The 24820-nt window shown below is 38.3% G+C and overlaps 1 protein-coding gene across 1 annotated transcript in view; it reads right to left on the reverse strand.

Annotated features, from left to right (window-relative positions):
- DNAH5 (dynein axonemal heavy chain 5) overlaps positions 1-24820 on the reverse strand; it is a 321438-nt gene that overhangs the window by 60728 nt on the left and 235890 nt on the right. The window contains exons 56-63 of the mRNA XM_045393550.3: positions 17365-17596; positions 16115-16229; positions 15687-15863; positions 12698-12901; positions 9265-9444; positions 5621-5758; positions 946-1081; positions 22-338 (exon numbers count right to left, since the gene is read on the reverse strand). Of these exons, the coding sequence (XP_045249485.2) occupies positions 22-338; positions 946-1081; positions 5621-5758; positions 9265-9444; positions 12698-12901; positions 15687-15863; positions 16115-16229; positions 17365-17596 (1499 nt within the window). The remainder of the gene's footprint in view (positions 1-21; positions 339-945; positions 1082-5620; positions 5759-9264; positions 9445-12697; positions 12902-15686; positions 15864-16114; positions 16230-17364; positions 17597-24820) is intronic.

The raw sequence follows: 24820 nt of genomic DNA on the forward strand, positions 1-24820 counted from the left end.
ACATACTAATACACAAATTACCTGGAATTCATTTCGGCTTTCTTTATTTTTAATCCAGATCTTGCCTTGAGTCTGTGGATCAATTAACAAAGGGTAACGAGATGCCTTCGTGACAATAATTCCATTTTGAATGGACAGGTCATCATTTGGCAGACCTTGGAGGTTCCATTCACTAATAGTAGGAGCATCAATCAACATCTCATTGAGATTTAGGTTCTTTCCAAATGGAATTTTCCGGGCTTTCATTTCCTTCCGCCAGTCATTTAACAGAAGATCACGAAACTCTTGGTTAAATGGACCAGAATAAGATAGAAAAGCTGTAGCCAACAGTACATCCCCTAAAACAGAAAACAAACACCACTGAAATACTTTAGGTTCATCCTTGTAATTGTACAGCATATTAAAAATGAAAAAAATGTAAAAGACAATAATTCTTTTAAACTAAATTCCACAAATCAAACTGGAAGCACGTGTGGCTGTGCGAGTGAATAAGCAGTAGTCTGGTTTATTAGTCAATAGGGTCCAAGTGGCCTACCAAGCGATACCTGCTAGCAGTCAAGCACTGGATTATTTTTACTCTCATTGGAAGTGAAAAGACGGCCTCTAAGTTTAAGAGAATCAAACCTCCTAAGACAGAGCCTTCATTAAATGTGACCTTGATCAATATACCCATGTACTCACAGAATTCTAAAGTGACCTGATAATAAAAGGCATGAAGATAGTTAACACATCTAATAAGGACAGCACAGATGCCAGACCAATGTCTCTTTCTCTGAAATAGCTGGAGAAACACACACACACACACACACACACACACACACAGGAATTTGAAATAATCAAGCATTGTTTTTTATTTGGATTAAAGTATAAGCTGTCTAAAGTATAAGCTGTCGAATTCCCTATCACAGTCAACACACAATCTCATTAATAAAGCAATTTACATACCTACGAGTCTTTTAGTTTGTGCAGCAAACTCTTGGCTTTGCTGTGTCCATCTTTCTTTTTCACCTGCCAAGCCACTGATGAGTGTGGAAGCTGTCTGCATCTTGTGTCTGCATCGCTCTGCATCTTCAAGTAAGGTCTAACAAAAGTCATAATCACAAGAAAACTTTTACTGAAAGAAATATAGCCTCTGCCTCAAAAATGTAACTGTAGAACATACCATATTATCTGCCTTCCTGAGACATGTGAGCCATTACTTCACAAGAAGCATGACATTCTATTTCCATGTGTCTGTCAGCCCAGTCCTCTCTCCTTTTCCCTGTCCTCTATCTTATCCCCTGCCCATGGTACTTGGCTGGATGGAGTTTCACTCTTGTTACCCCAACTGGACTCCAATGGTGCGATCTCAGCTCACTGCAACCTCTGCCTCCCGGGTTCAAGCGATTCTCCTGCCTCAGCCTCCCACATAGCTGGGACTATAGGCATGTGCCACCACGCCCCATTACTTTTGTATTTTTAGTAGAGATGGGGTTTCTCCATGTTGGTCAGGCTGGTCTCAAACTCCCAACCTCAGGTGATCCACCCACCTCAGCCTCCCAAAGTGCTGGGATTACAGGCATGAGCCACCACACCTGGCCGGTGCTTATTTCTTAAAAACAAATGGCTCCAGTGGCTCACGCCTGCAATCCCAGGACTTTAGGAGGCCATGAAGTGGGTGGATCACTTGAGATCAGGAGTTCAAGACCAGCCTGACTAACATGGTGAACCCCCATTTCTACTAAAAATACAAAAATTAGCCAGGCGTGGTGGCAGGCGCCTGTAATCCCAGATACTTGGGAGGCTGAGGCAGGAGAATTACTTGAATCCAGGAGGTGGAGATTGCAGTGAGCCAAGACCGTGCCACTCAAATCCAGCCTTGGCAACATAGTGAGACTCTGTCTCAAAAAAACACAAAAAGCAAAAAACAAATGGCTCTGTTTCTTAGTGTTTAAGCAACAATTGCTTATTCTACTTGTAAAAATCTAAACTTATGAAATAAAATGGGTATGGACAAAGGTTTAGCTACATGACAAGTCATTGGGTGTTCAAATATATATATACATGCTAAGTGTCTAACAATAGAGGATTATTTAAATAAATTATAGTGTATCCATGAATAAGAACACTCTGAAGCCATCAAAAAAAATCCTATAAAAATTTTTATGACCAAGAAAGAAGAGCACAATATATTAAGTTAAAAATTCAATTTATAAAATGGTATTCCTAAATTATCAGTTATGTTGAGTTTAAAACGCATGTGAAAGGCATATATTATGATATGAATAATAACAGAATATGATTAATGTTTATCTCCAGGGTTACCTGTATTTTCCATAGAGACATGAATTGTTTTTGTAATAACACATTACAGTGCTTTTCAAAAGCAGGATATTTATTCCGCTTTGTCCTAATCTATTTTCTTCCTCTAGAGTTAAGACAAAAAAACTAACAGTCCATCAGACAGGCACATCCCCTAACCACGGCCCCTCATATCTGTTTGTTTCCTTCAAGAAGGAAGGTGCCAGTTGGGAAGGACAATCCTACATCGTTTATTAGAAAAAAAAAACCTTTTTATTTGTAAGACACTTTTAATATTGATTTGCTTTCGCTAAATTCTTCAATCCCAATTCCATCAGCCAAATCAGAAAATGACCAGGCCTCTCCCTTTCTGGCTTTTGTTTTCTGGAAGCCCAGGCTTCTTTGGGGGATTACAATTTGGGAGAAGACAAAGGAGCAAATGTTGAGAATGCAAGAGAAAGAAAACCGTAAGTTCCGTGTGTTCCCCCCAGCCTGTTGAGGGAAGCACACGGGACTTACTGGGTTCCCTGAGTAGTACCCCCATCCTCAAGCCCACTCTCTCATAGGTCCCAGAGAGGTGACCAGCTCTCCCGCAGGCCTAGGAAAGCTGAACCCTAGGCAAAGGCACTGGCTTCTGCATGGGGCGTAGCCAGGACACACTCTCCTTCAATGGGCCATGCAGGCCTGGGCCATGGTAAACTGTAGACTGGAACCCTTCTCCTGCCTTTTGGGAGGCCCACAAACCCCCGGACTTTCATGGAGTCCTATGGAGGGAGAAGAGCAACAAAAATGACTGAAGATCAAGTTCAGAAGTTGGTTGTAGGAATGTTCAGATATTTTATTTTTTTAATAAGGAATTTGACATTTGTTGAAATTCAAGTTTTAGAGTTAGAGCCATACTGTTACAGTTCTTCTGTGCTCCCATGATTATTTACCTAACCAATAGCAGATGCTCCAAAACAATAAAGCTTGCTGAATGAATTAAGGTAAAAATGTTAAAATTTACATGTAATAAAATGAGAAGGTAAAATATTTTCCCTGTGTTCAGTAGAGCTTCCTGATACAAATAACCATCCAAAATGGTAGAAATGAACACTCCTTCCAAAGTAGATTCTTTCAAACTGCCATAATGTTTTCCATACATAAGTGAATTTTATGAGGCATAAGTATACAAACCCACATAAGTGCTACTTCTTTTTTATAATTTAATTTTCATTTTAAGTTCAGGGGTACCTGTACAGGTTTGTCATATAAGTAAACTTGTGTCATGGGGGTTTGTTTTGCAGATTTTTTCCATCACCCAGGTATTAAGCCTAGTACTTGTTATTTTTCCTGATCCTCCCCCTCCTCCCACTCTCCACCCTCCAATAAGCCCCAATGTGTGTTGTTCCTGTCTATGCATCCATGTGTTCTCATCATTTAGATTCCACTTACAAGTGAAAATATGTGGTATTTGGTTTCTCAGTTCCAGTGTTAGTTGCTAAGGATAATGGCCTCCAGTTCCATCTATGTTTCTGAAAGGACACAATCTCATTCTTTTTTTATAGCTGTGTAGTATTCCATGGTGTACGTGTACCACATTTTCTTTATCCAGTCTATCACTGTTGAACATTTAAGTTGATTCCATGTCTTTGCCATTGTGAATGGGACAGCAATGAACATACTCACACATGTGGCTTTATAACAGAACGATTTATATTCCTTTGGGTGTATATCCAGTAATGGGATTGCTGGGTCAATGGTATTTCTGTTTTTAGGTCTTTGAGGAATTGCCACACTATCTTCCAGAATGGTTGAACTAACTTAATTCTGACCAACAGTGTATAAGCATTCTTTTTCTCTGCAATCTCACCAGCATCTGTTGTTTTTTGACTTTTTAATAGTAGCCGTTCTGACTGCTGTGAGATGGTAACTCACTGTAGTTTTGACTTGCATTTCTCTAGTGATCAGTGATATTGAGCTTTTTTTCATATGATTATTGGCTGCATGTATGTCTGTTTTTGAAAAGTGTCTATTGCAACGAAAGCGAAAACTGACAAATGGGATCTAATTAAAATAAAGAGCTTCTGTACAGCAAAAGAAACTATCAACAGAGTGAAGAGACAACCTATAGAATGGGAGAAAATTATTGCAAAATATGCATCTGAAAAAATCTTAATGTCCAGGATCTATAAGGAACTTAAAGAAATTCACAATTTAAAAAAAAATCTCATTAAAAAGTGGGCAAAGGACATGAACAGACATTTTTCAAAAGTGCTACTTCTTTAAAGCTTCCAAAAGCTTTTACTTTGCTTGCAGAAGACTTATCTTTAAGAGAATATACCATACATTCTGCAGATAGTGAAGCTGAAATGTTTATCTAAACTCTTTTATTGGGACCCCTGTAAAACTAACAAGGCAGGAATTTCAATTCTGCCAAGAAAGGCTGAGAAGAGGTAGGGGTGAATTTCATTCAATTATCAAGGTAAAACAGAGTGAATCTAGCTATTATCTACCAAATATAGGATTTATCAGAGGCAGATACAGATTTTATTAAGCCAAAAGCTTATATACTCTAGGGAGACCACTTTATTAAAAAAAAAAAAAAGGATGTATTTAAGAGAAAAAAAGTGACAAAATCCTGGTTACTTAGAAACTCAGGTACTTTTCCTCTGTGATCTCTTTCGACATTTGACTTGAATGCTCTAAAATGAGAACAAAGATAGGTAAGACACCAGGCTGCCTTGGTTCATGACTGTAATTCCAACATTTGGGAGGCCGAGGCAGGTGTATTGCTTAAGTCCAAGAGTTCGAGACCAGCCTGGGCAACATGGTGAAAACCTGTCTCTATAAAAAATTAGCCAGGCATGGTGGTGAATGCCTGTAGTCCCAGCTACTTGGGAGGCTGAGGTAGAAGGATCATTTGAGGCCAGGAATTCAAGGCTGCAGTGAGCCATGATCATGCTAGTGCACTCCAGCCTGGACGACAAAGCAAGACGTTGTCTCAATAAATAAATAAATAAATAAATAAATCCACCCTGCCTACTTTGCAAGTTATTTCAAAGATTAAATGAGATAACATGGGAGGACATGATTTGAAAAACATAACAAAAATGCTACTACACAAGATGCTATCATTATTACCATCCCAGACTAATAAAGAAACTCAGAATGGCTATGTTCCAGCACTGACTGCCATCTTGACTGACCATCCTGTCATCTCACCAAAGATCCTTGGTGTCCATTATGTGCTATGTATGTATCATGTATAAATTCAGTGAATCTCCACAAAAACCCACACTCTTAGACAGAGAAGCCATGGAGATGTGTGACAGTCCCTGCCATGACAAAGGACAGTTACCTGCTTTTCAGTCATGGCCTGTTCATACTCAGCCTGCACCACGTCGAGTTCCGCCTGCTTGTCATCCAATTCGGCCTGGGCTTTCTGCAGATCCTGCATGGCCAGGAGATGGCGATTCTCTTGCACCACCAAGTTAGCCTGCATAGGACACGCACAAAGTGAAGAGATGGGCAGCCAATCTCAAAACGTCCCTCATTTCAGGGTCTGAGAACTCAACTACACTGCGTGTTAATACCTTTGCTTTGTTCCAGCTCCAGAATCCTTTCAAATCACATTAAGTCCTGAACAAATCTTATTGTGAATTTGACATAAATGTGTATAAGCAGAAAGTTACAGTTCATTAGAAAGGGGGTCAGCAAATATTTTCTTTAAAGTGCCAGATAGTACATATTTTGGGCCAAGAGGCAAAATCAAAACTATTGCTCATGTACTTATTTTAGAACTATTTAAACATGTAAAAACTACTCTTATTTCACAAGCCATCCAAATATAGGTAGTGGGCTAGATTTGGCCCACGGGTCACAGTCTGCCTAGATCAGAACACTGTAATATTAAATGCATATAGGTAAATTATAAAACATGCTAATATTAAGAGTTGTAGAAGAAACAGTATTTAGAACTATCTGCCTAGCAGGACTCATCACTGTTGAGGAATAATAAAGGATGGAAAATGATTATGTACTGATTATAAACATCTAGGTTTTGTGTATCGTGGTGGTCTTGACATTGTTCCTGTCACTTTCACATATTTCTTGCCTTCTGGAAAGCATATTTGATACCTTGAGCTGTGACTAATTAAAAAGGTTTGTTTTTAAAGAAGCTATTAAGATACAATTAAAAGACTTAACCAAAAGCAATATTAGCAAAAGATGAGATGTAAAAAAGTAGTTCATGCCTAAGAAATTAAGATCCTTTAAAATCATTTTTTGAAACCAAATTTTTCCCTTTCAAATTTACAAAATGTTACTATTGACTTTCATGGGATGACTAGAAGGCATAGTCTTTCTGAAGTGTTTGAGAAAAGATGATTTTTAAAACACTTTTGAAATAAATTATTTTCCTATCTCAAAACTTCAGGCTTCCAAATTTGGGCAGAATAATCTTTAAGGAAAACCTCAAGAGTTCCATAATTGACTAGATCCAGTGATGGGCAAAAGCATCGCTTGTAAGTTACAATTTAAAAAGAACCTGACTGGCAGAACATTTTTTTCTCAGCCCTGCAGTAAGCTGCAACTGTCGCCATGGCTCCAACACGGAAGGAAAAAGTAAGGTCACCACGTCAAGCAACTTACAAATTAAAGTCACCTACTAATGACAAACTATTGCAAACCCAAAGAGTTTGAACATTTTCTACTACTTTACTCACCAATAAATAAATAAAATTTTTATTAAACGAAGCTGTCAACAATTGCTAATCAAAATCCTTCAAACCCAATTAATTGCTCAACTTAGGAGTTGTAGAACTCTGTGCAGGTAGCTTAAACCCGGTGAGCTTCAGTTTCTTCATTAAAATATTGAAAAACTAACTCCTAGGACTTTTTGTATGGATTAAATAAGAAAACACATGTAAAATACCAAGTCTAGTCCCCAGCACATGAGTTCAATAAACAGTAGATGTTGTTACTGTTATTATCCATGTACAATATTTAAGTTCTGCTTTTTTACAACATCCTCTTTATTTGTACCTATACTGATTTCCATGAAGTTTTACAGAAGAAATCTCATTATAAGGAACTTGAATAGAATCTAAATTGCTATTGCTGTAATTCATACTTGTTTGAATTTATTCACTACTAGAAGTCACTTAGCCCAACTATAAGGATTGCAAGATGAAAGACAGCAGCTCCTCAGTGTGTCCATTACTAATTAGTGTCTAAGAGATTCCACCTGAAGTTTACCGAATGCCCTTGACCTCTCCTCATTTAAGAAGCAGGGGATTGCAAGTGAAGCCCCTCCAGGAAGAAGGGAAGTTAAAGGCTTAGGTCTGAATTTCTTAATATATTCAATAGAATCACCTGGTGACAATATGTACTCACTTCCTCTTCTACTCCTCCCTACACAGCAAACATGGATCTGTGTAATAGCATGTATTCTGCTGACTGACATAAGAGGAACCTGACAAGCTGTGTGGTCCAAGATGCTAGATACTTATAAGAATATAAGAGAACAGACTTCTCAGAAAGAAAACACAGGTTGTAGGAGCAAATAAAAAGGTTCCCACTTCTGATACTGTTCCCTTCCCTTCCTACTGTAGGACCCAGATCGTCTTGAGACAAGCTGAAAGCTGAAATGTGGATGGCATTGAACACAGGGGAAGAGATCTCCTTGTTCTTATGCAAGCCTTGTTCAGAATGTCCATGTTTAAAGATTTCAGCTATGTACCTAAAATAACAATAATAACAGAAAAAACTATGCATCATGAATTTAATTGTAGTTCTCTTTAAGACACTATGCATGGTTACCTACTGGAAAAGTATGCGAAGAATGACCTGTACTTTTCACTTGATATAAATATTGGTTCTAATTCAGTCAATATCAGATTGTCCATTTTTGAGCTACGCTGAAGTCTTCAATAGTCACAATATCCATGGTGTCAGACAGCATGACATCGATTATTTGCTCTGAAATTCTCGGACTCAAACGACTCTTTGTCCCTTTAGGTTGTCCTAGGACCTCAAGAGCCTCAATGGCTGAATAAATGGTCTTGGTATCACAACAAGTAGAAACAAAATAGAATTTGCAACTCTATGCCTATCTTCCTGATACTCTTGATTACTTGTATGATGACTATCAAGTTTCCTGGGTAGTTTACAAGTATAAGTAGAATTTAGTTGATGATTAAGAAAGATGAGACTCATACAAAAGCAAAATAATCAACCAAGCCATGAGATATGATTTTGAGACTTCAGCATTTCATTTTCAAAAAATACACTCTCCATTGCCTCTCCACTTGCTGAAGACTGCTTCTTTTAATGGTAGGGGAATATGCAAAAATGAAGCTTAAGTATTCAATTACACAAAGGAAACATAAAGCATGTCTAAAAAGTCACATTAAATAACAACCATTCAGATATTCAGTTTCTTTCCTGAGAGACAAAACAAAAATGGAAAAGGGAGGAATATGTCATGCCTTAAGCCAAGCCAAGACCAGCTTCCAGCATGTTCTGTCTTGACCCTACCTCATTCATAGGATTCTCTGGATACAGATCTTAAATATCAGCAGAGGATTCTATGCTACAGTTTGCAGTGTTTTTGTTTTGCTTTGTTTTTTTGTTTGGTTTTTGTTTGTTGTTGTTGTTGTTGTTTTTTCAAGTTTGCATTGTGGAGGAAAACTATCCAGCAGCCCACAATGGACTTGTAGTGAGCATCATTGTAGAGAGTCCGTCCCTGTGAATGGACTTGTAGTGAGCATCATTGTAGAGAGTCTGTCCCTGCTTAGAGACTCATACGGTTCTGATTAGAGCAGGATTACAAAGAAGAAGGAAACATCCTGTGCTTGGCCTTTCTAATGCTCCCTCTCCCCATGGACCTGAGTACCCTAACACCAGAAGCCACAGGTACACGTGCTCCTGTGAAAAGATAAGATCGGCTGACCTGTAGACTCCGCCCAGCCACCTTCACCCAGGTCTGCCTAGGAGGCTTACCTTCAGAGGCAGCACCTCTCTGTTTATAGAAAAGAAGGAAGCCATGGCTTTCGTCCAGGAACAAAGACCAGCTACGTTTCCACATACGCGTTTAGCAGTTTCGATGTTATAGTCAGGCATTTCAAAGTAAGGACTCAAAAACTCTATCACCTCTTCATTGATTGTGTCTTTTGGGAATTGCTATGGAAGAAAAGAGTAAAATAAAGTCAAAACACTTCTTTCCATGAAGTCATACTTGCGTCATGCTCTCAATGTTACTGAAACGACTGAACGACCACAAATGAATGAAGGGCATTGTATTTTGTCACTATTTTAAGATATTAGGCAAAAGTCCTAAAGGGAAAAGCACAGTAAGAAATGATAGCAAAGAAGTCTATGAGAGCACACTCTGTCTTCTGTAGGAAAGATACCAACCTTAAATAAATATAGTGAGATCCAGGGAAAGAGCAAATTATTTAGGTGACAAACACTAATATGGTTATTCGAATTCCAGAGCAATAAAGATTTTTTGTCATTAATCCTAAATAGATGAATTATAAGCCCATAAAATCCCCAATGAAAAACAAATACAAGTGTATTCAGTCTGAGGACATATATATTTAGCATTTATCAGCAACTAAACGCTTAATACATTCAGACAGAGGTTTTATTAAACTCACCTAAAATGTGAAGATAATAACTTGGACATTAGGCTTTGAGGGTGATGAATTAATTTTTAAACACAGAACTATCAAGAATATGAGAGAATTATTATCTTCTGGTGGGATAAAATTTTAAAATAGCAGAAATGAATTAAGAATGCCTTTCTGCATCAGAAAAAGCAGACTGACCAAACAATGAAATTGGATCTTTTAAAAGTGGTGTTTGATAATTTAAAAGAGGATGATTAAATGTTTTCCAAGCAGAAAGAAATTTAGCACCTAAATAATTTAGTGATACAAACCTTCACAGAACACATAATGCATAGTAGAACACACTCTCATTCAGACCTCGTTTAATGTAACTCATGTTTATGAGACTTGAAAAATCATAACCCAAAAAAAAAAAAAAAAGCCAGATGAATGTCTGGGAGCAACAGAAGGTCAGGGGTGACAATGACAAATAGCAAGGGAGAGTCCAAGAGCAGGGGCTTTGCCACCAGGTAAATGTCAGGAACCTGGAATCACTTCTCAGGATTCCACCCAAAGTCCAAGTCCATTGGCAGAATCTCATATTATAATTATCTGGGACAAGTCTGTTTGGCCCACTAGTTTCATAAGCTACTTATTGTTACAGCTGTTGTATGCGCCTCACCACAGGCTCCAGCCGTAGCGGTCACTTGAGCAATGCTGAATTGAAAACTGAAAGAAAGATGGTGCTGAATTCACAACTTGGGAAATAGAGGTGAACTGGGTATTCCCAATTAATTGCTTTGAGATTTGAACATGAAAGAAAAGACAATAAAGCTTCCAGAAGATGATGTAAATGGCGAGTTGATGGGTGCAGCACACCAACATGGCACAAGTATACATATGTAACAAACCTGCACATTGTGCACATGTACCCTACAACTTAAAGTATAATAATAATAAATAAATTTAAAAAAAAAAAAAGAAAGAAAAAGCTTCCAGAAGAAAACTAGAAATCTGCCTTGGATGTGGGCAAAGATCTCCTAAACAGAACATAGAAAGCACTATTAGGGAAAATATTAATAAATTGGACTACATTAAACCTAAGAATTTCTGTTTATCAAAAGACACCATTAATCCAGGGAACAACTAATGCCAGAAAGCAGCAGAAGATATTCGCAAACATATAAATGACAAATTAGTCATATTTTATATATTAGGAAATTCTACAAAGTAATAAAACAAAAATTAACTGGACAAGCAATTCCAACAGGCACTTAACAAAAGAATTCCCCAGAGGCTCATAAGCCTATGGAAAGGTCGGGAGATACAAATTAAATCAACAATAATAAGACACCACTACAAACTCATCAGAGTAGCTAAAAGTAGAAAACAGTGAGGATGTTGAGCAACTCATACACTGCTGGTGGGTATATATATTGACACACCATTTTTGAAAACTCTTCAGCACTACCTACCAAAGCTGATTAAATGTGTATAATCAAAGTCCCAGAAATTCTACTCCTGAGCATGAAACCAACAGGAATGCACAGCTAGAGCCACCAAATGACCAATATTCACAGCAGCTTGATTTATAATAGCCATAAATTAATACTAACCCCAAAATTCATCAACAGTACAGGGACAAACAAAATGAAGCATATTACAGTGTTTCACACTGGTGCTGGTTCAAACAGGCTTGTAAGAAATGATTGTTAAATTTCCAGGAATTCTGCAAGCTTGTTAGACTCAGTCATTATCAAAAATTAAAATATATAAGCTTACAATTAAATAAACAATATTTCAAGCAAAGGTTATAGTCAAAGCTTATAACTTGCTAATTCTGAGACTAAATTTTACTATCATCTGTGCTTTTGAGGTCATTTACAACTATTGTATCTGTATGGTGGAGACGCTACACAATGGCATACTACCATGCACCTCTTCTCAACTCTAGATTCAGCAACATCATTTTGGCAGCTTAAAATAGCCATCATGGGAGTGCTTACACCACGGCAAGACTTCAAATCAGAGCTTTTTTTTTGCTTTTTTTTTTTTCCCTTTTCCCTTAAGAATCAGTTGTTAAACATTTCTCCCACACACTACAGTACATTTATATACCGGGAAACTATATAACAATGAAAAAGGAAAGACTGTCATTTGCAACAAAAGGAATGAATTTCACAGACATGTTGAATGAAAGAGGTCAAAACAAAAGCGTTCATACAATATGATTTCATATATGCAAATTTCAAAACAGGCAAAGCGAACTATCTGGATAAAGGTAAGGATACAATTATCTTAAGGAAAGTTATTGACTTGGTTGGGGCACAAGAGAGATTTCTGGGGCCTGAAAAGATGTGTTTTTCTTCCAGTGTTCACAAATTGGTATATACATATGTAAATATTCATCAAGCTATACATTTAAAATTTGTGCATTTATTCATGTTAAGTTCTATCTCATAAAATTAAAAAAGCTGTAAATTAACACTAAAAAATTACTACTGAGAAATGCAAAATACAAATACTTGTATATATTTGTATTCATGTGAATATAATACAAACACACACTTATTGTCTTCTTAAAATGATTTTTTTAACTTTTATTGAAGTATACGTAACACTGATGATGCCTTAATACAACTAAAATCTGTCAGGAAAAACTCTAATGCTAATAATGTTTTATATTCAAAACAGAAAGTTTTACTCTGAAAAAAACATGTATGTAGAGTGAATTCTTTCTTTAGAAACTTACTATACCAAAAGGACTCCTATGCCAGTGAAGAATGAGTTCCCTCTTAGCCCATCACCACTGAACTACCAACCTGTAAGTTCTGTAAAAAGTTCCCTGCAGTCATCAGTTTTAAGGATTCCTGCCAGGAGGGCATGGTACAGCTTTTTTCCAGGTCAATTTTGACAGCATTGACTTTCCTTTGAAACAGCAGCAGTACGCAATCCATGATCCGCATGATGAGATGAGGTGGACGGCCCAACGTGCGGACAGTGGCGATGTCCGAAGGCCTAATGGTCTGGGGGATGAAAGGAAGGATCAACCAACCTCAGACAGGAAAGCACAGACAAGCAAACCTTGCATGTCCAAATGCTGCTATTTCAACAGAGGACAGAAAACTGTTTTAAGTTAGATGCAGAGCCATGGGGTCTAGATGCATATTTAATCCCAAGGAAACACCATGTCCCAACAAATTCAAATTTCTACTATTCAAACTAGCAGTGAGAGGAAGGAAATGTTGGCGAGCAGATAAGGAGCTGTGACCTCTCTAAAAGTGCACAGATGGCTTTGTGCCAGAAAAAAGAAAGATATAATCTGGAAGAAAAAGAATAGTCAGCACATAAGTAGATTTCGAGGTTCAAAACCAGGAAAATTACAGTATTTGCAGTGCTTTTTTACTCTTTAGCTATGTAGGTCAAGAATCTGCCTCTCTGTCTTAAACAATTCAGGCTTGTCACTGTGGACCGACACCAGAGGGTAGCCGCAGGGCTGACAGATTGAGTAATTAGAGGTTTCTTAGCTGGGAACTGACCTTTAAATGACGGGACTTGAGCAATATGAATTTTACGAAGCTCTCTCTTAGAAAAGTTCCGTTCAATTTCTAGTACATATATTCTTACAGAGTAAATGATTTAATAGTCACATACACCTGTTTTGGTTGATAATAACTGCTCAATCGCCTAAAACTCACTATGGAATAAGTATTGAAAAAATGTTAAATGTAAGAATTGGAAACAATCCTATCTCTAGGACAAATAGTATATATTCCTTCCTTCCAGATCTTCAGAACATCCATCTGGTTTGTATTTGCATCCTTTCTATCAAAAGACAGTAACCAATGACCTTCTAGTAAAAGTGAATGATTTTTTCTCCAAGGACTGAGGAAAAAGAAAAAACACTAAACTTGGTCAATTAGGAATGTAACTACATACCTTGAAAAGGATTGTATATATATAGTTTTGCATTTGTTTTTTGTTTTTTATTTTGAGACCTGAGTCTCACTCTGTCACCCGGGCTGGAGTGCAGTGGCGTAATCTCAGCTCACTGCAACCTCCCCCTCCCAGGTTCAAATGATTCTCGTGCCTCGGCCTCCTGAATAGCTGGGACTACAGGCACACGCCACCATGCCCAGCTAATTTTTCTTGTTTTTTTTTTTTAAAAGTAGAGACAAGGTTTTACCATGTTGGCCAGGCTGGTCTCAAACTCCTGACATCAGGTGATCTGCCCACCTCGGCATCCCAAAGTACTGCGATTACAGACATGAGCCACCAAGCCCAGCCTATTTTAATATATTAATACTAGCATTTATGAAAGACAGACAGCTGGAAGTCAGGGTGAATGTGTAGTAGGGAACTGAAAATGGCAAACAGACCTTTATTTGAGGGGCGCAGCTATAAAAGAAAAGAGAAAAATAGAACAGCAGACAGTGAGGAAAGTAGGGCAGGGTCAAATTAAAGTTATATAAAATGTAAGGGCCAGGCATGCTTATTTTACTTTAGCTTTAAAAATAATTTTCAAACAGAATGGTGCTCAGCTGTGTTAGATGCCCAGGTAAAAGAAGTTGGAGAGGGGAACAAAAACTCAACCTGTTTCACCTAAGCATTAAAGTCTTCTTTTTTCTGCAGGCCAAGAAATATGAGTGTTATATAATCTCCTATATGCTGTGGCAATAATAGAACAGTTATCTAACATCTGGAGATATTTTTTATTTTTGCTCTGAGCTGGTTAAAGTCAGATTAATATCAAGATAGGAAGAGACACATTCTCTGCACAAGATTTGTTATCTTATTTGTTGTATAGATTTAGGTAACCTGATGTCAAAATGTTAGCGTTCGTACATACCTGGAACTCTCTTAGTAAAAGTGAGTCTTCAAAACTGGACCAGCCTTTAAGGTGTGGCCTAGTTCACTAAACTTATTTCATTTTCTCAAACTCCAGCCTCCTTTGTAATTTTGCCATTGGTGTACTGCCACACAGTTTGATATGGTTTAGCTCTGTGTCCCCACCCAAATCTCATCTCAAACTGTAATCTCCACAGTCAAGGAAGGGACCTGGTGGGAGGTGACTGGATCATGGGGACAGTTTCCCCCATGCTGTTCTCATGATAGTGAGTGAGTTCTCAGGGGATCTGATGGTTTCAAAGTGGCAGTTTCCCCTGTTCTCTCTCCTGCTGTCTTGTGAAGAAGGTGTCTGTTGCCGTTCACCCTTCTGCCATGATCGTAAGTTTCCTGAAGCCTCCCCAGCCAAGGGGAACTCTGAGTCTTTTGTTTATAAATTACCCAGTCTCAGGTAACATCTTTATAGAGTGTGAACACAGACTAATACACAATTCTACTGTTTAATAGCATTGGAAGCCTGCTCAAACTCTCTCACTAATGAGCTACATCAGATCAGTAGTTCTTTATTTGGGTAATTCACAGACAGAAAACATTGTATCTTACAGATCACCTACTCCAATGGCCTCAATGAATGAGTGAGGGAATGTTGCCTTAGAAAGTTGATGTGACTTTTCCAGCATTACAGCTTATTGATGACAGAGTTGAAATGAGGACCCAGGACTCTTGACCACCAGTATATGGCACTGCCCAACACTGATGAGTGAAGAGAGTGAGATGTTAAGTAGAATATGCAAAACCCATAAAGAGCTAATAAAGTCTCTGGCAGAAAATATTACTTGAAATCACTCCAGTGGATAGAGCTTTGGTATGAACCAGTAGAGCATTTCCTTGCTGTGATTAATCTCTTTAGCCTGAGTCTGCCTCTTAGGCCCTAAAGTTGACATCTGTTATATCACATAGATGTACCTGCAATGCAGCTTCTGCCTCTTCCAAAGCTGGTTTTGCTGCTTCCAGTTTTTCTTCAGCAATGGCTTTGTCTTTAGAGATGCTGTCCACAATGGCCTGGGCCCTGTCCTTCACCTTCTGTACCTCAGCCCTGACCTTTTCAGCAGCCTGTGCTTTCACTGTCACTTCTTTTAAGACCTAATTCCATACAAAGCAAACAATACTTCGTCAAAAAGTATTAAACATCCAGCTGAAAATGCACATTTTTGCCTTGATTTGTTGATTTTGTCCACTCACCCAGTTTTTTATACATAAGATTAAGAGTATTTTATTCCAATGGAAAGTAATGTATAATTTGATAGTTAAAGCCACTGAATATGCATAGACCATTAACACTTGTGAACTTGGAATTCAAAAGGAATGTGGCACATGTGTAAATGCCCACCCACCGTGTCGGCTTTATTGTTGGCCACTTGTAGCTCCTTTTCTTTCACTTCCAGTTCTTTACTCAAGGCTGCAACAGACTCTGAAGCTTCTTTGAGCTTTTCCAATCCAGTATTCATTCTGGGATTGAAAATCCAAGCAAACAATGTTAAAATGTGTAGGACTCGGATGCAATTTTCAAGTACTGGTCCACTAGTGAGTAGTAATGGTTATATCTGAAGATTGCGTGTATGCAAGTAGCAAACCCAGGAGGGCTTAGCAAAAAGGATACAGGTCCAGGCTTGACTCTAGACGGATAATACGTATGTTCTTTACAGACCTCGTGCAAGAACAGTGAACCTGCTAGAACACGCATCATGAAATTAGGAACCATGAGGCTACAATCTGTATCATGCAGGAAACATACTTAATGACATTAGGCTAAATGACGACAGACTTCAAATGCTTGAAGCCCTGTCATGGAAGAAGGAAAATAATGCCTGTTTTTTCAAAAGAGACTAAAGAAATTAAAAGAAGAATGATGTGGGCTTAAGAAACAAATTTAAAGCCATCAAAACAGCTGTAGGAAGGAACTAGCTGCCTGCCTGAACCTGAAATAATGTGACCTTAAAGATGGGAACCCTCAGAGTCATTTCGTGTAACCACCCACCCAGGGATTCCTTACCCTGGCTCATTCTAGCCATGCTCAGGAAGATGATCTGATTGTTCAGAAAAGCAGAGGGCAGAGCAGTGACATTTGGAAGAAACTTCAGGGAAGCAGGGATGCTCCTTAGGCAGTGAACATATGCATCAACCTGGCTTTTCCCGCTCAGTCACTCAGAAGGGATGGGAAGAGAAGGGTGAGAAGAGGGAAGAGGGGATGTCTGCATTCGCAACTCCCTTCCAGGTCTATTACTTCTATCCTGATGTCACTCAATATTATAGAAAGCAGTGGGCCACATAAAAACCTGGCAATAGTTTATCCTACTGGGCAAGGAATGGTCAACAGGCTCTAGAGGAAGGTTTCCCAACCTCAGCACCACAGACATTTGGGACTGGATACTTCTTTGTTGTGACAGAAAAGAACTGCAGGAAGTTTAGCAGCATCCCTAAGCCTCTACCCACATATGCCAGCAGTACCCCTCCCCTGCCCTGCCGCCTCAGTTGTGACACACAAAAATGTCTCTGGTCATTGCAAAATATCCACCAGGGCAAATCTGTCCCTGGTCGAGAGCCACGGCTTTAATATAGCTTTGTATATGAACATCACACTTACCTGTTGGCCAGGGTCTGTACCTCCATATGCTTTTCTCCATATATGAGCTTATAGCCCTGAATAAAGGAGAGGTATGATTTGGGCGTCACATGGGTAGAACGTCGGAATCTCTGGAAATAATCAGCACATTTCTCGGCCACCCCATCCTGGAAGGAGCCCATGCATTGGACCACCTCCTTCTTGATTTCCCAACTGCAGTCAATATCATAGGAAGCAAGGAAGTGCTCAGACACTAGAGAGCATAAAGATGACAGTGTGTGAAATATGCATGTAAGTTACCCTTTGAAAACTTAACTGTTTACTTCTAATACTTAGACATTTCTTAGGAATGCAAACCATTTTTGTAGCCCCAGCTAGGTCGATCTATGTCAGCATTTTTGGCCCCAGGCCTATAACATCAACAATTTTATTTTCTGTTTCATATATAAAAGTATAAAAAAACTTTAAACCTCTCATCACTCTTTGTTGTCTGGTGCTTGTGCAGAGGCATCTCTTAAACACAGCTGCAGGTTCTGGTCAGCAGCCACCTGTTTTATGGCTTACATCAGGACAAATGGTGCAAATAACTCAGAAATCAGTGCCCACCTGGTACTCATATTTAACAATGCCATTTATTTTGTCACTCAGAACCTGTCATACCCTTAGTTCCCCCCTGGCTCTGACTGCATTTGGCATGTGGAAACGCTCATCACTAAATTGTTTTATGCTGGAGTCATCTTGTTCTTAAATGTGGCAGCTGGTCATTTGTGGTCACTTCTCATTTACAGTATTCTTTAAGAATGTTTGGGTAAAAAAAAATCTCCTGTTGGAGACCTTTACCTTCCCCACAGTGCCAAATGGGGGACCAATTCTAAGACTGACTTCCCTGCTATGGGAATAGGCTCATCAATCACCACGTACACCGAATGCCTGTTGCAGAGCCACCACAGAAATGGGTGCCATGGAATGAAAGAGGAACGTGAAACCTGGTCTCAACCCCAGGGAATTTGTAAGAGTCACACATAATGCAGTTAAAATTATCACAACCATTTCTATGTATCTCAGAAGAAACAGCCTATGTATGTAAGTATTGTAAAGAGAAATATGATCAATAAAATGGGAGAAAAATGAATCAAGTAAGCAAGGCTTAAAAAGGCAAAGACATAAAAATAGTATTTATCACCATCAGTACTCAATTACTAAAGTTCTTAAGGTTGTTATTGGGGGGCTGTATTCATATTTATGTAAATAATAGAGAAAATTCATCAGCTTGGTTACAAAAACAGTTTACCATACACTGAAAGGCAATAATTAAGATAATCAAAAGTCACATTTTCTCATTTAGCCAACCAGTACCAAGAACTGTTTAAACTCTAAGAAGTTCAAGTCTGGGCACTGGAATCATAGAACAATTCACACTTACGACACATTTTGTGTAGGTGTTAACCGCAATGGCTGCGGTGTCTACCATGTGCCAGGCATGATGCCAAATGCTTTACTTGGCATTATGGGATATTCTCGGGGAAGTGCCCACTTTCTGAAAACTTCTTTGTATTTATCACGTAATGATTTTCTTCCTTCTTATGTGAACAGACAGTATCAATAATGGTGACCTGATTCTTTACGTAGCAAATTGTCTTTTTATCTCTCCAAAAAGACAAAGAGAATAAAATCAGGATGGATTCTAAGCATATTTTTCCACAGACCCAGGCTCTCTGGTGCAGGAAAGGTTACAGAGAGAAACGGAACACTCCCTCTTAGAGTGACCCGTGCCTGCTGAGATTCAGTCAAGGGGCCAGAAAACCCTCTGTCATCTTCAATATCCCATCACCAAGGCAGCAATGCCAGTTTTGGAGCTACCTCCTGGCATTTTACAACATAAAGTAAAGCATATTTTTCTTTAAATGATTCGTCAACAGATTCAGTCCATTTAAATTCATACATACAAAAAACTCACTTTTTTTTCAAAGGTATTTAAAAGTTATTAAAATTACTACGAAATCCAGTATCAGCCCTAGGGGCTTCTTTAAATTAGAAAAACTTTTCTAATTTATTATTAAAAGTATTAATAACATAATACTTTTATTTATTGGAAATATTTCTTATGATCCAAATGAAATGCTAACACAAACGAATGATATATTTATTTCTAGATGCAGCTGGAGATAATAATTTAATTCAGAATCAATATCCTTAAGGCAACGAAAATAATAGTCTTTCTAGAAACCTTGTTGCTAATTTTCTAAAAAGAATAAATAACACTGAAATCCCTAAGCGTATAAGTACTTCTAATCCTCACAGATGCTATTCTTTCAGAATAACATTACGCAGGTTATTGTTGGGTGTGGAAATGTTGATTTTCCCAACAAGATTTTCTATTTATTGAAGAAAGAAACCGTGTCTTACGTCTTTTAATTATTTTATCCATTACTATGACTAGCATAGTATCAAATATTTATGTAGTATGCAGGCTGTAAATAGACTAAATTGGAGCTATAACCACAAAAATTACTGGTTATCAAAAGGTTTAAAAATATTTAAATGTGCAGGTAAATTATGTAAAGCATCAATGTTATAGATACAGAAGGTCCAAGAAAATGGGAAAATTTCAAATATTCCCAAGAGAACAGAGGAAGGTTGAAGGATGTGATGTATCTTGATTAAGCCTTGGAGCTTGCATAAATCAAAAAGATGGAGAAGAATATTCTTGGTAGAGGGACTTGTGTGAAAAGAAAAGGATGACTAAACCATGTTCAGAGGGCAAAGAGGTATATCCAAAGTTGAACTAGAGAAAGACTGCAAGTGATCAAGGCCATATTATGGAAAGATGATGAATTTCTACACAGTCTGATCCATTCGTTCAACATCATAAGTATCAAACACCTGTAGCTGCTGAAATTGTGAACAAAGGATGTGTAGTTCTTGACCTCATGGGAGTTTTTAGTCTAGTCAGACATTAATTTAGTTTTTAGTCTAGTACACATTAATCAAATAAATAACACAACTAGGTACACAAATTACACACTGTGGTTAATCCCAAGAAGAAAAAGCACAGAGTGCTATGGAATGGATAACAGGGGACCTGGCTTAGTGGGGAAACGGAGGGAAGCAAAGGAAGATTCTCCTGAAGAGATGACATTTAGCTGAGCCGGCATTATCCAGACAAAGCAGGAGTGGGTGGGGAGAAATGGGAGGAGGACAGCATTGCATGGAAAATAACCGCCAAAAATAAAATGAAATAAAATAAAATAAATTTTAAAAAAGCATATTCAAGGATCCAGGAAAACAGAGCAGGAAGGAAAAGGGACCTCAGGAGAGGCTGGGGAGGTAGGTAGGGTCAGCTCTTCCCACCTTGAAGGTCATGCTAAAGGTTGTGCTTTTTCCTAGGAACAACAAGAAGACATGGAAGGTTTTAAGCAGAAACAAATGCATCTGTATCTGTGTTTTTACCATTTTGCTGTCTGCAATGTGAGATGGATGAGGGACAGGTGAAAGAGGTGAAGAGATCATTAGAAAGCTATTTGGGTTTTCCAGGTGAGCAGCAATGATAGCTTGGCCTAGGATGTCAGAGAAAGGGAGATGACTTGGTGATGGGTAAGACTTGAGAGCTGGGGAAAGGGGAGGTGTTGACAACAAAGGGGTCTCAGGTTGCCTAGTTTGATGAGTGATAATGGCCCTTCCTGAAACGGGGAGACATTTTGAGTTTCAGACATTTTGAGGTTAAGAATTTGTGAAGCAACCATAAGAATGGACCAGGCAGGCAGCTGACTACACAGATTTCAAGCCAGGAGACAGACTAGACTGGAGAAAAAATTGATAGCACATATTATAAAGGAGGCTGTGGATGAGCTTTCCTGGGGAGAGACTCTGGAGTACAGAATTGAGTCTGTCTTGCATCTGTTGACAAGTCTGTCTTGTCTTGAGTCTGTCCAATAACATCATGAAGCTCAATATGTACATTCTGAATAAATGAACAAATAGATTCTGAATAAACGAACAAATAGATTCATGCATCAAGGTCAGGATATTTGCTAGTGACTGAGGATAAAGAAAGGAAAGTTTCTCTGCCCTCCGTGTAATCTTGGTTTGGGTTGGTGTGATAAGATTTAAAAGAATGGGACAATGAGAAATTCACAAAGGAGGGATCAATAAGACCTTTGTCTACAAAAGAAGAGATGACTGAAATAGGAACTTAACAAAAAGAGCTTCATATTTAAATCATCTCAATTATGGCATATTACAGTATCTGTCACCTGAAATTGTTATTTTTATTGTTAGAGATAATACCTTAAAGAGAATTTTATGAAGTACTTGCATACTGCTAACTGTATTTCATAATAAACTTTAACACAGCTCTGAAATACTCTTGATCTGTGCTCTGCATGTATATCCTACTTGAGTTTTAAAATCTTACCTCCAGTTATATTTAAATTTTTATGGGACTTTAAATTTTATTTTTATTTTTATTTTTATTTTTTTTTTGTGCTTTTACATCTCTTTTTTTTTTCTTTAAATTTATTTATTATTATTATACTTTAAGTTGTAGGGTACATGTGCATAACGTGCAGGTTTGTTACATATGTATACTTGTGCCATGTTGGTGTGCTGCACCCATCAACTCGTCATTTACATCAGGTATAACTCCCAATGCAATCCCTCCCCCCTCCCCCCTCCCCATGATAGGCCCCGGTGTGTGATGTTCCCCTTCCTGAGTCCGAGTGATCTCATTGTTCAGTTCCCACCTATGAGTGAGAACATGCGGTGTTTGGTTTTCTGTTCTTGTGATAGTTTGCTAAGAATGATGGATTCCAGCTGCATCCAAGTCCCTACAAAGGACACAAACTCATCCTTTTTTATGGCTGCATAGTATTCCATGGTGTATATGTGCCACATTTTCTTAATCCAATCTGTCACTGATGGACATTTGGGTTGATTCCAAGTCTTTGCTATTGTGAATAGTGCTGCAATAAACATACGTGAGCATGTGTCTTTATAGCAGCATAATTTATAATCCTTTGGGTATATACCCAGTAATGGGATGGCTGGGTCATATGGTACATCTAGTTCTAGATCCTTGAGGAATCGCCATACTGTTTTCCATAATGGTTGAACTAGTTTACAATCCCACCAACAGTGTAAAAGTGTTCCTATTTCTCCACATCCTCTCCAGCACCTGTTGTTTCCTGACTTTTTAATGATCGCCATTCTAACTGGTGTGAGATGGTATCTCATTGTGGTTTTGATTTGCATTTCTCTGATGGCCAGTGATGATGAGCATTTTTTCATGTGTCTGTTGGCTGTATGAATGTCTTCTTTTGAGAAATGTCTGTTCATATCCTTTGCCCACTTTTTGATGGGGTTGTTTGTTTTTTTCTTGTAAATTTGTTTGAGTTCTTTGTAGGTTCTGGATATTAGCCCTTTGTCTGATGAGCAGATTGCAAAAATTTTCTCCCATTCTGTAGGTTGCCTGTTCACTCTGATGTTAGTTTCTTTTGCTGTGCAGAAGCTCTTTAGTTTAATGAGATCCCATTTGTCAATTTTGGCTTTTGCTGCCGTTGCTTTTGGTGTTTTAGACATGAAGTCTTTGCCCATGCCTATGTCCTGAATGGTACTACCTAGGTTTTCCTCTAGGATTTTTATGGTATTAGGTCTAACATTTAAGTCTCTAATCCATCTTGAATTAATTTTCGTATAAGGAGTAAGGAAAGGATCCAGTTTCAGCTTTCTACTTATGGCTAGCCAATTTTCCCAGCACCATTTATTAAATAGGGAATCCTTTCCCCATTTCTTGTTTCTCTCAGGTTTGTCAAAGATCAAATGGCTGTAGATGTGTGGTATTATTTCTGAGGACTCTGTTCTGTTCCATTGGTCTATATCTCTGTTTTGGTACCAGTACCATGCTGTTTTGGTTACTGTAGCCTTGTAGTATAGTTTGAAGTCAGGTAGCGTGATGCCTCCAGCTTTGTTCTTTTGACTTAGGATTGTCTTGGAGATGCGGGCTCTTTTTTGGTTCCATATGAACTTTAAAGCCGTTTTTTCCAATTCTGTGAAGAAACTCATTGGTAGCTTGATGGGGATGGCATTGAATCTATAAATTACCTTGGGCAGTATGGCCATTTTCACGATATTGATATTTCCTATCCGTGAGAATGGTATGTTCTTCCATTTGTTTGTGTCCTCTTTTATTTCACTGAGCAGTGGTTTGTAGTTCTCCTTGAAGAGGTCCTTTACATCCCTTGTAAGTTGGATTCCTAGGTATTTGGGGACTTTAAATTTTAAATCACTGGTCTTTTCTCAAACTTTACAAGACCAAAGACAGAACTGTGCTGTACATTTATTTCACAAACATGTCAAAATAGTCTGTGTTTAAAAGCCACAGATTGGAAAACCACTATTGTCAATAGTGATGCACTGAGAATAAAACTTCCCCAGTAGATAAGAATTTGTTTTAAAAATAGGTAATTGATAGATGATCAATAAATAGATGATGGATAGATGGATGGATGGATGGATGGATGGATGGATGGATAGATAATAGACAGATAATAGATGGATAGATAATGGATGGATAGATAGATATTAACAGATAGATATTTAGATACATAATAGAGATAGACAGACAGATAGATAGATAGATAGATAGATAGATAGATAGATAGATAGATAGACAGACAGACAGACAGACAGATAACCTAGGTTTCAGTCTCAGTACTGATCCTACTAACTTTTCCACCTATGGCAACCCTCAACTTCACGCTCTTCAGTTTTTCCTTCTCTAAAGGGCATCTCTTGGTTAATCAGTCATTCTCAGACGGGGTACCACAGAGCTGTAGAGGAAATGGTGAGGGCAGCAGAAGTGGGGAATAAGAGGATGAGGCTCCAGAACACTTCCTCCCACAACCCCCATCCACTTTTCACTGTGTTATCTACCAGGACTACTTGTAAGGTATTACTGGGAAATAAGGTTCTTCTGCATAAAACATTTTTAAAAGTTTGAAAACTACTGTCCTGAATCAGGGTCCTCCTGATGTTCTGATGTAATAGGGATGAGACCTGGGTATTTGCATCTTTTAAAATATCAACAGACAATTTCTCACCAAAAGCTTTCAAAAAAAAAAAACAAAAACAAAAAGCAAAAAGCTAAATGTATGCTCTCTAACCTCTCCTCTACTATTTTTATGTTCCAATTTCATTTGCAAAGTAACGAAGCACTAATGATCCATGGCATGGAAGATCAGAAAGAAGCAGAAGCAGCAAAGGGTCCAGTCAGAGACCATGCTGCTTAACATCTTTTGTCAAGGACAGAAACCAGCAGATAATTGCTGGACAATGTTTTCCTCTTTGATTCTCAGCATTGCAGCCTTGAGAAGGAAATAGCCAAGAGATACTTGGCTTTAACTACTCTTGGGCTAACAAACCTACTTAAAAAGAACACAAATGCTGTCCATGAAATTAAACCTCTGTGCCTTGCTGTGAC

The sequence above is a fragment of the Macaca fascicularis genome, chromosome 6 (assembly GCF_037993035.2).
Source record: "Macaca fascicularis isolate 582-1 chromosome 6, T2T-MFA8v1.1".
Classification (NCBI taxonomy): domain Eukaryota; kingdom Metazoa; phylum Chordata; class Mammalia; order Primates; family Cercopithecidae; genus Macaca; species Macaca fascicularis.